Source organism: Pelobates fuscus, chromosome 5 (assembly GCF_036172605.1).
Source record: "Pelobates fuscus isolate aPelFus1 chromosome 5, aPelFus1.pri, whole genome shotgun sequence".
Lineage (NCBI taxonomy): Eukaryota > Metazoa > Chordata > Amphibia > Anura > Pelobatidae > Pelobates > Pelobates fuscus.
The window spans coordinates 205903404-205918450 of NC_086321.1; the positions used below are offsets into that span (position 1 = coordinate 205903404).

Here is a 15047-nt window from a genome sequence, read left to right on the forward strand (position 1 = left end):
GAGGCTTCAGTAAGCAGCACTCTTTAGTGTGGGAGCTCGGCCTCCTCCCACAGTCGCCTGAAGTACTAGGCCAGGATTCAAACAAGGTGAGAACCTGTCGACTCAATTCTGTCAATTCGGACTCTTCTCTGCACCAGTGTTGATATGATCTATCCATGACATTAACAGGAGGATTCCCGCAACACTAAATGGCAATTTAGCCATGATTATAGATTCTGCAGGCAGAGCTGCTGATAGCTCTTCCGATCCTCACAATCATATGGCCCGGGACGGCCAGCCTGGCAGCAGGGGGACTGCTTGGCTTGTCAGGCAGCCCTTCCAGGCCGGAATTGATGTGGATCACTGCGCCAGGTAAGTTTATTTACCATAGGGAGCTAAGGATCATTGGGTTGTGCCATGCCACCCTAATGGTGCTTCATCCCATACTGTGCAGGGCGGCATGGTACGCCGTAACGTCTTTAACCCCTTAAGGACACATGACATGTGTGACATGCCATGATTCCCTTTTATTCCGGAAGTTAAAGGGATAAATAACTTTCTTTTTTATCTTTATAATTTCTTTTATTTATTATTTAACTGTACTTACTGTTTGTGGGCATTGTGCTAAAAAAAATACATTATTTTTACATTGTTGTCATTTTTAGTAAGTTGTACTGCTACCAATACATTTATGGTCCTTACAAATACCTATAAAGGCATTTGACCATTTTCATTAATCTATTTTTGTCATATCTACTGTATGTGGAAAAAATGCATTTTTGCTTTTATACTAACATTTCATACCCTGTATGAAAGATAAAGGACCTTTGTATATATTGTCTAAAGTTTTTCATTTCCCAAATATATTTAAGGATGAACAAATATGTGGAAAATAAAAATTGTGTAAACTTACATAATTGTAATTTTTTTTTTTTATTTCTTTATTTTTGGTTCGGCACGGAGTGCGGCATAGCAATATACAGTGGCTCACGCAGGGGCCGAATACAAACAGTTTTACAGGTTATGCATCAGTAGACAGATGATGTTTTAGCATATGCGGTATTAATATGTGCCGCTACGTGCCGTCTTAAATTGAGGGGGGGGCCTTTTCAGCCCTTTAATCAGGTAAACAGAAAAAACAATAATAATAAAACAGGACAGTAAATTACATTGAAATAAAACGTTGCAATGTAAATAAACAGTGGCCCAGATAATTTGCTTTTCGGCTGAGTCACGATGGTAAAATACAATCTGTGTTGCATATATCTGTGTAGGCTTTAACATTTGTGTGTTGTGTCGGTACTGAGTGTGGCCCTCTGATACACCGCGGCTCACACCGAGACCGACCTCCGAGGAGTGGCTTGTGACCTACTATACATGCTAGGTGTATGTCGGCCTATATGGCCTTGGTTTATTGCCTTTCTGTGTCGTTAGTAACCATCGCAGGTGTGTTTAGCCCGTACATAGAATAAAAGGACAATGCAATACAATGCCATATTCTAGAAAAGCATAAGAATCTGTTGCAATTCGTCCAATTGTTTGATTTTTGTACAACTAAGAATTAGAAATGATAAAAATAAAAACTGTGGAGGGGGGAAAGGGGAGGGTGGGCTAGGGTGTGAAGCTGGGGGTGTGGGGGGTCGTAATGGAATGGCCCTAATCGTCAAGATAGTCTTCCCAGGGTTGCCATATTTTGTGAAATGATTTCTCTGTGTTCCTAATTTGGGCTGTGAGTTTGTCCATCAGATATGTGTCTTTGATCTTTATGATTACGTTGGCGTCTGTGGGTAGGTCAGGTTTTAACCACGCTTGGGCAATGGCCCTTCTGGCCACTAGTGTAATTTTGTTAAAGAGTTGTTGTTCCTTCCTGGGAAGGCCGTCTATGGGTTTGGATAGTAGGATCGACCATGGTTCTAAAGCCACAGGTTTCATTAGTACGTCTGTCATTAGCGTCTGTATGCGCGTCCAGTATTTGTGTATTTCAGGGCATTCCCACCACATATGTACGAAGGTGCCCTTGCCCCCGCAGCCCTTCCAGCATGTATCAGTCGTGGTTTTCCCCATTTTATGTACTTGCACTGGTGTGGTGTACCATCTCATGAGCATCTTATATGATTGTTCTTGGTGTAGTACACAAATTGAGGTCTTGGCTGTCGCTTCCCATATGTCAACCCAGTCCTCTCCCTCCAGTGTCCCCCCTAGGTCCGTCTCCCATTGGCTAATGTATCGTGGGTCCTTCGCGTCTTTGGCAGGGGCGCTGAGTTGTGCATAAATAGCCGTTATTAGGCCTTTTTGTATGGTTTTGGCGTTACACAGCTGTTCGTAAAACGTCATTGGGGTGTGTGCTGCTTTTTTAACCTCTGGAGTTCTAGCGAAGTCTTGTAGTTGCATGTGGCGGAATACGTCTTTTGTAGTTAGGGTCGTCAGAAGTTTAAGACTGTCAAACGTTCTAAAAGTGTCGCCCTCGTACATTTGTCTGTATCTCTGCATCCCCGTGCTCTCTAAGCCCCTAAAGTCTCTTGCACTCAGCCCGGGCTCAAACACCTTGTTTCTCAAATATGGTGTCAGTGGCGAGGGGGTGTGCTTAAGTGCGTAATTGGTAGCTGTTTTGTCCCATATTCGTACGGAATTTAGAATGGCCGGGCAGGTGGTTCGTAGGGCGGGTCTGTCTGGTTTGGGGACCCATATCCAGTATTGTGGCAGGTCTGCGCCCATTAGCTTCGTTTCCAGGTCGACCCACCTATGGGAGCCTTCTGGTGTGTGCCACGCCACTATTTGGGCTAGCTGAGCCGCCAAGTAGTAGAGATGCAAATTTGGGAGTCCAAGTCCTCCTCTTAACTTCGGTCGATACAGCACCTGTCTGGCTATTCTGTGTCGTCTTTGTGCCCATATGAAGTTATCTATGTGTCTTTGTAGTGTGGTGAGGTCTTGCTTATTAACTTCAATCGGCAGGGCTTGGAATAGGAATAATAGGCGTGGGAGCAGTGTCATTTTTATGGCATGTAGTCGCCCAATCCATGAGATTGGCTTCTCCTGCCATTTGTCTATATCCCTGCATAGTTTTTGTACTGTGGGCGTGTAGTTCGCGTCGTACAATTTCCCTGGGTCTGCGGTCAGTTTGATCCCTAAATATTTGACTTCGGTTCTCGAGAAGTTGAGGGGGTGGTCGGCTTGTATGGCCGCGATCTCTGCCGTGTTCAGTTCCAGTGGCATTGCCACTGATTTTTCTAAATTAATTTCATAGCCTGATACCTGACCGTATTCGTCAAGGAGGGAGAGAAGATGTGGCAGGGATCATAATTGTAATTTTTAAATTTTATCAGCAAAGCAATCTATTCATTATCTAGCATATCATAAAACACCAATTTTGTGAAGAAGTAATTGAATCAATTTACCGTATATACTAGAGTATAAGCCGACCCGAATATAAGCCGAGGCCCCTAATTTTACCCTAAAAAACTGGGAAAACGTATTGACTCGAGTATAAGACTAGGGTGGGAAATGCAGCAGCTACTGGTAAATTTCTAACTAAAATTAGATCCTAAAAAAATTATATTACTTGAATATTTATTTACAGTGTGTGTATATAATGAATGCAGTGTGTGTGTATGAGTGCAGTGTGAGTGTGTGTGTTTGTGTATGTGTTGGTGGGGGGTGGGCATTTTTATTATTATTTTAATTATTTTAATAATTTTTTTTGGTATATTATTTTTTATTGTATTATTATTTTATTATTTATATATTCTTTTTTTTTCTTTCCCCCTCCCTGCTTGATACATGGCAGGGAGGGGGGCTCTCACTCCCTGGTGGTCCAGTGGCATTGGCAGTTCAGTGGAGGGGGCTGGCAGAGAGCGTTTACTTACCTCTCCTGCAGCTCCTGTCAGCTCTCTTCTCCTCCGGTCCGCTCCCTCTGCAAGTCACAGTGTAAGTCTCGCGAGAGCTGCGCTATGACCCCGCGGCTCTCGCGAGACTTACACTGGGAGCTGACAGGGTAGCTGACCGGACCTGCGCGGAGGAGAAGGGAGCTGACCGGAGCTGCAGGAGAGGTAAGTAAACGCTCTGCCAGCCCCCATCCTACACAGCCCCATTGTCTGTATTATGGCAATGTAAATTGCCATAATACAGACATTGACTCGAGTATAAGTCGAGTTGGGGTTTTTCAGCACAAAAAATGTGCTGAAAAACTCGACTTATACTCGAGTATATACGGTAAATCTAAATAGAGAGAAATTTATGGCTGTATTAAAAATCTGTGAGGGGAAAAACATTTACAATCTTAAATAAACCGCATCTGTATAATATGCATTGACATTTCTAGTGTGGTGTCATATCTAAGGATAAATAGAGCATAGTTAATAAAAGTAAAAAATGTACAAAGGAAAAAACACAAAAAAATAAGAAATCTAATAATGCATTTGGTTTTTTCACTTCGAGGAACACTATAGCAGTAGGAATACTAATTTATATTCCTAGCAATATAATGTTCCTGTCTTTGCTCTAATTCATGTCCCCCTCCCCATTTGCTATAAAATATTTTTTTATTTTTTTTTATTACTTCTCTTTTCCCAGTACCGGCTCAGTGATTATTTCCTCTTAGATTCTTGTGCCAAAGTCCAATCCAATAGGGGACTAATGCATGTGGTTCGCAAGCACTGCACACATTTCCTTTAGGGTTTTCGCATCACGTGACCAACGTTTTACTCTGTCCGTGCAGCGGAAGTGCTTCTAGTGGCCATACTGACAGCCACTAGAGGTGGACTTAACTCCACAATTTAAAACATTGCATTTTTTGAGCATTGCAGAGTTAAGAGGACTGGGACACTGCACCCAGTCCATTTCATTATGATGAAGTGGACTAGGTGACTATAGTGTTCCTTTAACTTGTCAAAAAGTCAAAATGGTCAACTGTTTTAGCTGGAAGTGACAGTTCCTTGTTCCTTCTCACCAGAAAATTGAAGAAAAAACATGTATGTACGTAGTGGGCATTGGATAGCATTCCCTCCATCCCCATAAAACCATAACTTACCCCTTCAAATAACGACGGACAACTTCTTGGAGAAAACAGGCCACAGCATTTATTAACACAACCAAATACTGTATAACTCCTTTTAACATATAACGAAATAATAATTATCATAGATTAATATAAACAATTTGCATATAGTCATACAGTAACCAGAGAAATCGTCCTTGCCAATCTAACTTCCCCAAGGCTCTCACCTCCCCCCCTCGGCATAATAAAAACATCTTCCTTTTCAGGGCTCCCCACCCACTCGGTGGGGTCCAACCATAATGCTCCCCACTGGTCGACTTACAATCCAGTGGGGACATGTCCAACCTGGTACCTCCTCCAGGTTCACCATAAGAGACAGGGGGAGGATGAGACCCGGCCATTATCCCCCTTTTTCATCGAATCTACCAAACCATCCCTTATTTGGCAAGGACACACCCCCGCCACAACCCCACTGTTTTAAGCCTAAAATCAGCGGGGGACCCCAAACAAACCAACCATGGCCTGTTCCACCGTCTCTCGAATGGCCAGATTAAAACGGTCGAGCCCGACCTCTGACAAATGAACCCCATCCGGCCGCAACAAATCTGCCGCCTCCTTATCAAAACCTGATAAATAGGGCATCCCCCAAAACCCCTATAACGAACCACGAAACCCAACGGTTGAACCCTTCGCGGCAGCGCTCCAACGCACTCCAGATGTGTGCTTGCCGCCAATAGTTCCTCACCACAACCTCCAACCACACCATGCAAAAAAAAAAACGGAAATTACATAAGTCCCGCTTCCCTATGCCCACCAAGTCTCCGAGCGGCACCGTCCCCAGGTCAGTACCCCCCAGGGGGAATGATCAGAACCAATGACACCCCCCACAAGCGAGAGAACCTGACCACTTCCGGGAGGAGCCAGACCCATGTCCCCCCCGGCGCTGAACCACCGAACCTCCACCACCGAGTGCTCAATCATCCGCCCTGAGAAGGAAAAAAACAATCAACGGAGCAAACCAGCGTCCCGCACACCGGAACAAATCTCCTAGAGTCCCACCTTCCTATCCTCCACACATCCCGATTCAGCATACCCAGCCGAGAGGCCTCCGTCGCAGTGCCAATGCGGAAAGAATGACCACCAAACAAATTGAAATGGGAGAGGAAGTTCCCCTCCTCATACACCACGATTGGGCCAGCCAGGTACGTACCGCGGACTCCCTGAGCGCCCAGACCAGACAGGCGTCCAATCCTGGGACCGCTGCCAGCGGGACCCACCTGCCCTTGCAAAGGATGTCGGTCTTGTATGGACGAGTCTTGAAGGACACCAGGTCCTGACCATTCCGGACATCCGCAAACAGAATCCTCCCCTACCTTCTGACCAGTTTGGACCCACCAATACCCCAATCCTCATGGCCCCAAAGAAATGAAGAAACGACGAGGCATACCTCTGGGAGCACCTGGCACAATTGTGCCCATAGGGCCCCCAAAACCGGCCTCTTTGGATCCACAGAAACCGACCCCTGCACGGGCCCTACACCGCATGCCGTACCAGAAACTCCGTTGCGACAGCCACCCAACCCTGGGACTTAACCAGAAAACTAAACTGGACACGTGCAAGGACACCCCGGAGGACTACATATCCGCCGAAACCCAATCGCTCCAGCAGTCACAACAGACCTTGTTACGAACAGGCGAACCCGCAAATACACCCACCTCTGACTCCCGCGCCTGCCATTTCACCCATACCCTGGAGTACTTTGGCCCAAGAGGAACCGGACCTACACGACACATGAAGACACGGGCACCGGAGCACCAGACGCTGGAGCAGGGGAAGTGCCAACAGAGAAAAGGGGGGCCGAGAGCTGGCTAATCACCTGGACAACCCCGAGGTTGGCACAGTGAATAACGACCCGACGGTCCTGTAGCTCCCGACCCCACAAATCCAATGCCACCACAATGGAAAAGCTCCAGAAAGGCAAGATTCCTGGTCAAGTCGGAGGTGGACCACGCCACCGACCATGTCAGCACACCAGCGCGATCCCAGAATCGCCCCAACCAGACAGAGACAGCCGCATCCGTTTAGAGGGGTAAGTCCGAACTGGACACCTCCGGCGCCTGCCAAGGTGACCTTCCAATATACTCGGTCAGGAAGAAAACCCAGACCTCCAGAGCCGGATAAAATACTGCGGTCCTGGTAGTAGCGGCCACCAGGCGTCTGCAGGACAATTGCCCCATGGGCCTGATCCGGCAGCGGAAGATCAACCTCCCTAACAGGGACTGTGGCTTGCACAGCTGCATCCTCCCCAGACCCCTGGCCATTGCCACACCCTTTCAACCTCATCCCGCGGCAGCCAGCACTCCATGGCCACAGAGTCAATTTCGATACCCAAGGAGCTAAGGCACGTCACTGGGCCCCACTGTCTTATCGTGCTCCAAGAGGACCCCAAAGCTCCACCGAGTCGACAAGTCAGAGAAGGCCCACACACAAAAGCCATCAAGGTAACGCAGCAACAAGCCAATCCTTGCCTCCTGCCGCACCACCCACTCCAGGAAAGCGCCGACGCACTCATCGTAAAAGCAGGTAATGAACAACCCATCGGGAAGCACGTATCCACATAATACCGACCACAAACCCACCACCCAGGAGTTGATGACAATCCATATGAACTGGCAACAAGCGAAACGCGGCTCCGACGTCTGCCTTCGTTAGCAAAGCCCCAGGGCCCACTGCCCCAACCATGCGTACCGCAGCATCGAAGGATGCCTAGGAAGCCCGACATCTTTCACCAATACCCCTTGAGGGCAGGGCAAACGATGAACAGATGAAAATCCCCTGCCTCCCATTTGGGCACCAGGCCCAAGGGGGACCTGCAACTTGGGAAGCGACAGGGCCTCAACTGACCCCGCGAACCACCCCAAAGCTACCTCCCGTAGGAGCTTATCCAGCACCATCTGCGGGAAGTCGAGCACAGATTTAAAAAACATAACATAGAATGTGACGGCAGATAAGGACCATTCGGCCCATCCAGTCAGCCCAATTTCCTAACCAATGGCATTAGTCCCTGGCCTTATCTTATAGGTAGGACAGCCTTACGCATATCCCACACCCACTTAGACTCCTCTACTACTTCAGCAGGAAGGCTAGTCCACGCATCCACTACCCTTCCGTTAACGTAATACATCCGGGTATTATTGTGAAACCTTCGCCCCTCTAATTTAAGACTATGTATTCTTATTGCGGAAGTTTTACTTCTTTTAAACATAGTCTCCTCCCTACTGTATTGATTCCCCTTAAGTATTTAAACATATCCCCTGTCTCGACTTTCCCCAATCTATACATACGAAGTTCTTTTAACCTTTCCTTCAAGGTCCACACCGCCCCGAAGCCGGGCGCTCTGAGAAAGGGATCCCGAAGCCTCGGGTGACCCCCTCCAGTAGGAGCCCCATGGCCTGCCAATTCCAGTAGCGGTTAAGCCATCTGCAAATCGCGCTTACGAGCACTGGCGTCGCTGAGACAGGTAAGACAGGTAAGGAGAGGGGTGGGGGGCAAAGAAGGACAGCAAGGAGGAGGGGTGGGACAATAATAGAGGGGGGGAACAACAATGAAAAAGGGGGGGACACAGAAATAAAGAGGGACACAGTAATAAGGGGGGGCACAATAATAAGAGGGGAGGGAGGGGGAGGGATCAAGTATAGCCCCTATACTCCAGGACCCCTCCCCACCCGGCGGCAGTGGCTGAGAGCCACCCCGCGTACCCCACAGGGGGCCCACTTACCACTGCCGGCCGAGAGGGGAGGACCCCGGGCGGCATCCCACACGCCACCCGGGTCGATTGCCGTGCTTCCGCCCCCCCATTACCTCCGGGGGGCGCGGACCCCATCAGATGCCGCCGCCCGGACAGCAGGGGCGGCGGAAGGACTGGGCGCGGAGCAGGCCGCGCGCCACGTGGTCCAGGTGCGCGGCCCAGTTGAAGACTCGGGCTGCAGATCCTGCCTGAGGAGGAGAGTTGGGGCGCACAGAGCCCATGGAGGGAGCCACTGGGAGGGGAGACACCGGGAGGGAGACCCATGGGGGGTGACCAAGGCGCCCATGGGGAGCCACTGGGAGGGAGACCCATGGAGGGGAGACACGGACAGGGTGCCCATAGAGAGAGCCAGGGAGGGTGCCCAGGGAGGGAGCCAGACCGCTGGGGAGGGGAGCAGCAATACCAGCCCTGAGGGCAGACAGGATGGCTGTAAAACCAGGATCCAGCATCCAAGGCCCCAGGCGGAAAATCCAGCAAGCCCAGCAACAGGAGGAGGCAGAAAACTTGTTGCTGGCCCGGCTCCTAAGTGGCACTGAGGTCAGTCTAATCTGTCACCACCCACTTCCTCACATCCCACACTCCCACATGTAGCATATAGCCAATCATGCATCATCCATCCCACACTCATACATGTGCCCCTGTCCGTTAAGCTGCGCACTCTCCCTGGGGCCTTACTTACTGCCGCAGCACTTCTGTATCCCCCCCCCCCATGATGCTCTGGGCAAACCTGTACAGCACTGTGGGTGTTAATGTAATTCATGCCATACCCAGATAGCAAGAAATTCCACGTTCATTAAAAATGAAAAACTGAATACAAATACAAAAAGTTAAGTCCTGTGCTCACTCCCATCACTCCTGGGCGGCAGCAACGACCACGGTACACATCAGCCCCAATACATACAGTAAAAATCTAAGAAAAATGAATAACTAAATAACCTCCATTTGTTTAAATATACATAGGGATTTAGGAGAGAGCGCAGGTATCTGTTTCTTTGAAAAATGAAAAACTAATGAACTTTGCTAAATAAAAGCAGAATCCCTAGCTAACATTCATATATTTTTTTTGGTATCTCAATATCCAAATATGCCATTCAGAATTTATTCATTAGAGTCATCTGGTTAGCAAATCTAACTTTTAGGAGGTCTTTAAAATGTTTAGCATTTTTCCTATCCTATTATTTACTTTTTTCAGTGCATTGAAAGGAAACATTTCTAAAGCACAAATGCCTCACTATTTAATTCTCACTATAATTACCCTTAATTTATCAAACTTTTTGTTTTTTGTTTGTTTTAATGAGGTAATGAGGTTGTGATTGATACGAAAATGTGACTTTAAGAGGTTGGTGTGCAAAAAAATCTGTTATGCAACAGGATAGCATAGTACACAGATAAGCGTATTTTGAAGTAGAGTATGCATGACATCACCTAAATTAGCCTTGCTGTGCTGATTCTCAGAATTAACTTTGTTGTTCCACTAAATATTTTTAAAGAAAGCATCGTATTGAATTTCAAGCACGTAGCTGTGCTCCTTTAAAAAAAAAAAAAAAAAATATGCTTGTTTTTCTCCTGTTGCTAATTTTAAAATATAGTCCTTTTCTTGACCTAGCAATTAAGCCTCATCATAAACCAGCACCAGACTTTGACCTATACAGTTCTATAGGTGCCTTGATGGATCACTTATCCTTATTTAACGTCATATTCTTCATATCCAAACTTGCGAACAATCCTACTTTTTGGTCCCCTGTATACTGTCCTTGGTATTTTCTTGGGTGTCTTGCTTCTGGGGACACCAGAGAAAAGTATAGTGCAGTCATGCCGTGTCAACAATTTTGCGCGACACATGATTTGCAAACAGACCACCCAACATAGCTGCTCTGTCACATAGTGTTAGGAGGACTGGGGCAAAGGGCAACATGAGTGAGTGCATGTTTAAACATGTTCAAACAACATTTACGATAATTACAGGGCATTTCATCCTGTACACAGGCATTTGGGAAACATGCTCTGCATATGGGCAGCATATTATCCAAACATGCATGTGCTTTACAATAACATGCATCTTTACAGATGATCACCTCTGGAGTGATGATAACTGTATCATGGGCACTTGCCAAACGTGGCAAGTGCCTGTTCAAAAGCTTTCACTACTTTAAGCAGGAATAATAACTAATTTATTTAGCTTTAATAACTTTCTGGATCGTCTGTTTCTATTTTTGTGACAAATAACCAATGGTTTGCTTTAATATTTTTATAGTTTACTCTTATGTTATTTTCACAAAATTCTCAATAAAATGTATAAAAATAGGCATTATTTTATAAACAATTTGATTGTATTAGAAATAATAATTCTTGCATGCTTGTTAACATTTATTATTGACCACCAGGGACGTATTTGCCGCGAGGCAAACAAGGCATTTGCCTTGAGCGACAATTTCCAGGGGGTGGCAAAAAACGCCGCCCCAAATGCCCAGGCAAATACCTTGTTTGCCATGATTTCTGGTGGCCCAAGAGCTAGCTGGCTGTCCACCTTTGGGCTCCCCCGGGTCAGGCAGGCGGCCGGCCGGCGAGGGAGCACTTTCCCCTGAGCTCTCTGCTCAGCTCCCTCGCGCGCCGCAGAGTGATGCCGGGAGCCGGAATATGACGTCCTATTCCGGCTCCCGGCATCACTGTGTGGCGCGCGAAGAAGCTGAGCAGACAGCTCAGGGGAAAGTGCTACCTCGCCACCTGTGTATGTCTGACCGCCTCCCTGCCCAGCAGCCCCACTGGACCCCAGGTGAGAAATCCACCCAGCTATCCAAGAATTTAATTTTATTTTTTTTTAAATAATAATTGTGTGTGGGGAAATGTGTGTCAGTGAATGTGTGTGTGTGTGTGTGTGTCGGTCAGTGAGAACGTGCGTCTGTCAGTGAGAGCGTGTCCGAGTAAGTGTATGTGTGTCAAATCAGTGAGTGTGTGTGTGTGTGTGCATCTGTCACTGAGTGAGCGTCTGTCAGTCAAAGTGCGGCCTTGACAGGAAGGGATGGGGGAAATTTAAATTAGGGGGGGTGCCCGAGCAACGTCCTGCCTAGGGCAGCACAAATCCTAAATACACCACTGTTGACCACATGATATGAATTGATCTTTGCGGTTTCTCTTGAAGAACCTATTCACTAAGTGGCGAATCGTTGGAAATATATGATTAATTTTATTTTTTGGGCCAAAACAGCTCAATCTGATCCCTAGTTGAGTTGGAGGTCTTTTCCTATTTGGCAGTACTGGCCTAAACCTGAGTTATCTGGTGAATTCCTGAATTTGTGATTTTAGTGAATAACCCTCACAATATGTGTGCCTGTGTATGTAAATACATTAATTAAGAACTGCTCCAGTTAATTCTTGTTTCATATTGAGAATAGTCCATATTTACAAACAGATGATAGATGATTGAATACTACAATATCTTATACTGTGAAAGGTTTGCTGTCATGGTCTTCACTGTTTATTATTCCTTTATTATATGTATCCTCTCCAGCTCCGACTGCTGTATGAAGGCAACCCCATGGCTTTTATTATTGAGCAGGCTGGAGGAATGGCAACAACTGGAACTCAGCGTGTGCTGGATGTGCAGCCCGAATCCATCCATCAAAGGATACCACTGATCCTTGGGTCCCCCGATGATGTAGAGGAATATTTGGCATGTGTTAAGAAACATCAGAAAAGCTAATTCTACATACAATTTGTCTCTATGTACGTAATTTTACTTACTTTGTGCCATTCTTTTACTCATGGGAATCTGTTGTAAACATGTTCTATTGTACCCCAAAAGCAATTTGTGAACTTGTTACCATTTATAACATTTAATAACTCAAGCCCCATCTTGACACCTTAGATTTCATCACTGAAGCTATTGCCTAGAAGACATCTGTTATGGCCTTGCGATGGGAGCTCAAACAGTTTGAACCACTACATCAGCTGGATTAGATAGTTTTACCGCAGTGCTCCAGAACTTTCAATGTATGTGTATTTAAAAAGGAGTGCATTCTTTGTTAAAATATAACATATAATGCAATTTAAAAATACATATTACATATATTAGTTGGATTTTGCTTTTACTGCTGCATCCTCACAACATGTGCAGCAATACTACTGAAAGTTGCAACATGGAGTCTGCTAATATACCATGAAACATCATTCTGATTTTGCTTAAAGTAGTTAAAGCTGTTAGTGTCCAAACCAGGTAGAAGGTAAATTATTTTCCACTTTTACTACAAGAGTAGTACACTGGTTCCTTTGGAACTGGCAAAAATGGCAACCTCCTCTACCCAGAACTACTGGCTCTATCTTACACTATTAGTCAATCGGAGCTCAACTAAATAGAGTGCAGCACTGAAATTTTCATCTGGAGAATGAATCCAGAAGGGATATTGAGACTATCCTTGTGACCAAGTTTGTCTAGAAAATGGGACAGCTGTTTATTATTAATAGATGTTGCCTTACAGTAGTTTGTGATGTTTACCTTCCATAATTCACTATGGAACAATAAAAAAAAAAAAAAAAGTCTGATACATGTTTGTTTTTCATTTTACTAATGGTAAAAAGCATATCCCTTTACACGAAGAACACTTCTCAACTGAACCCATAAACCATTGTAAACCAATTTCCAATAATAATTGGAATAATTAATATTTACTGTATCAAATCCTAAATCTTCATAGTACTTTCTCCATGTAGCATACAATTGTTGTACCACCTGAAGAAAAAAATCTGCGTATACATAAATGATGTTGTAGTACAAGCTTTACAGATGCTAGAATAGGGTCAAAGCTATATAGAGGTTGGGAGTAGATTACCTGTAAAGGGGATAGTCTTGGCCTTCAGGGCACATGTGGACATCAAAATTTCCTTGGGGCCTGAGAAATTATGATCCAGCATTACCTGTGATATTTAAACTATACAGGTGTGATTTTACCCAGCTGATGTGAATGTCTGTTGGTTCAAACTAGAGCCATTAAGCCATTAATTTAAAAGAAGGACGTCTGTTGTTTGCTTCAACAAGTTCCCCACAGACCGGACAAAGGTATATATGCCGGGTGTAATACCATTAAAATCCAATATATATGTGAAAAGATTTTTGCTTACAAATACCACTAAATAACAAAATGTGGTCACCTAACCCCCACCCCCAGTAAAACAATCAAAATTGGACATTTGAAAGCTATACTTCACATTTTTCAAACAGGAAAACAAAATATATCTGTTTTAATGACTACTAGTCTCTAGTTTACAATTTATTCACCAAAAAATGCTGAACTTCCGGCGTCTAGATCCACTTTGTATTATATGAAAATACTGTGCTGGAGCAGTACCTGCTAAGAAGCTTCCAAACATATTTTTGTTCTGCAACATTAATAATTATCTATATTACATTTCAACTGCTTGTCTATTTGCCAAGTTCCTCTAGAGACAAAAATCCCCTTGTTATCGTTTTGTGACTTTACATGTTCTAGAATAGCTATGAAATATAAACTGACTCAATAATACCTTTTATTTAAAATAGGACTCCGACAGATTCCTTGCGTGTTGCGTCCTGTAATTTTTAATTGTTATGATTTGGGGAAAAATCAATTAACCCCAATCCTTTATGCTTTGTTTCTTAGTTTACGGCTTAAAAAAAATCAGTCTGTTTGGATACTGCTTTCTTACTAATACTGTGTTATGTACAAAATAAAGTATATGATGCTTTCCTGCCTACCCCAATAAATATTTCTGTCATCTGTTAACCCGTGTCAATCAGTCACAAATCATGTATGACATACAGGAATTGTAGGTGAGGAGGGCACTGTCCATACAAGCTCACTATCTAAAGATATACAGTTGCATATCAGACTGATACCACACATAGGATTAATATAGAACCAAAGTGGCAAGTCAGTTTACTCTGCATGAGGGAGGAAGCATCCCCATGGGATCATTTTGTTACCTCAGTTGACCTTGTTATTCATTATGGCTGACACCCCTCTCTGCATATTGAGCATAGGATTTGCAAGCCTGTTTTGTTCTTTATGCTAAGGGAGGCCAAAATAATATGTAAATAACACAAAAATAACCTGTAGGAGATACCTTGAGGAGACACTAAACCTTAATATCTTGGCTTGTGTTTTTTTTTTGTTTTGTTTTTTATTATGTGACATAAATTCAGGGAAATAAGGTTTATATTGTGTTGGACTTGTAAACACATCACAAACAAATCCAAGTTAATTTTCAAAACCGTTCTATGGACACGTGAGTTTC

The 15047-nt window shown here is 44.9% G+C and overlaps 1 protein-coding gene across 2 annotated transcripts in view; it reads left to right on the forward strand.

The window, feature by feature from the left end:
• Window positions 1-14536, forward strand: part of LOC134611280 (fructose-1,6-bisphosphatase isozyme 2) — a 59001-nt gene extending 44465 nt beyond the window's left edge. The window contains exons 7-8 of one of the 2 annotated variants that reach the window (XM_063454976.1): window positions 12289-12503; window positions 12646-14536. In XM_063454976.1, the coding sequence (XP_063311046.1) occupies window positions 12289-12480 (192 nt within the window). In that variant the 3' untranslated portion in view covers window positions 12481-12503; window positions 12646-14536. Of the gene's footprint in view, window positions 1-12288 lie in introns of both variants that reach the window. The other variant, XM_063454975.1, reaches the window with a different exon arrangement.
• The last annotated feature ends 511 nt before the right edge of the window (window positions 14537-15047 follow it).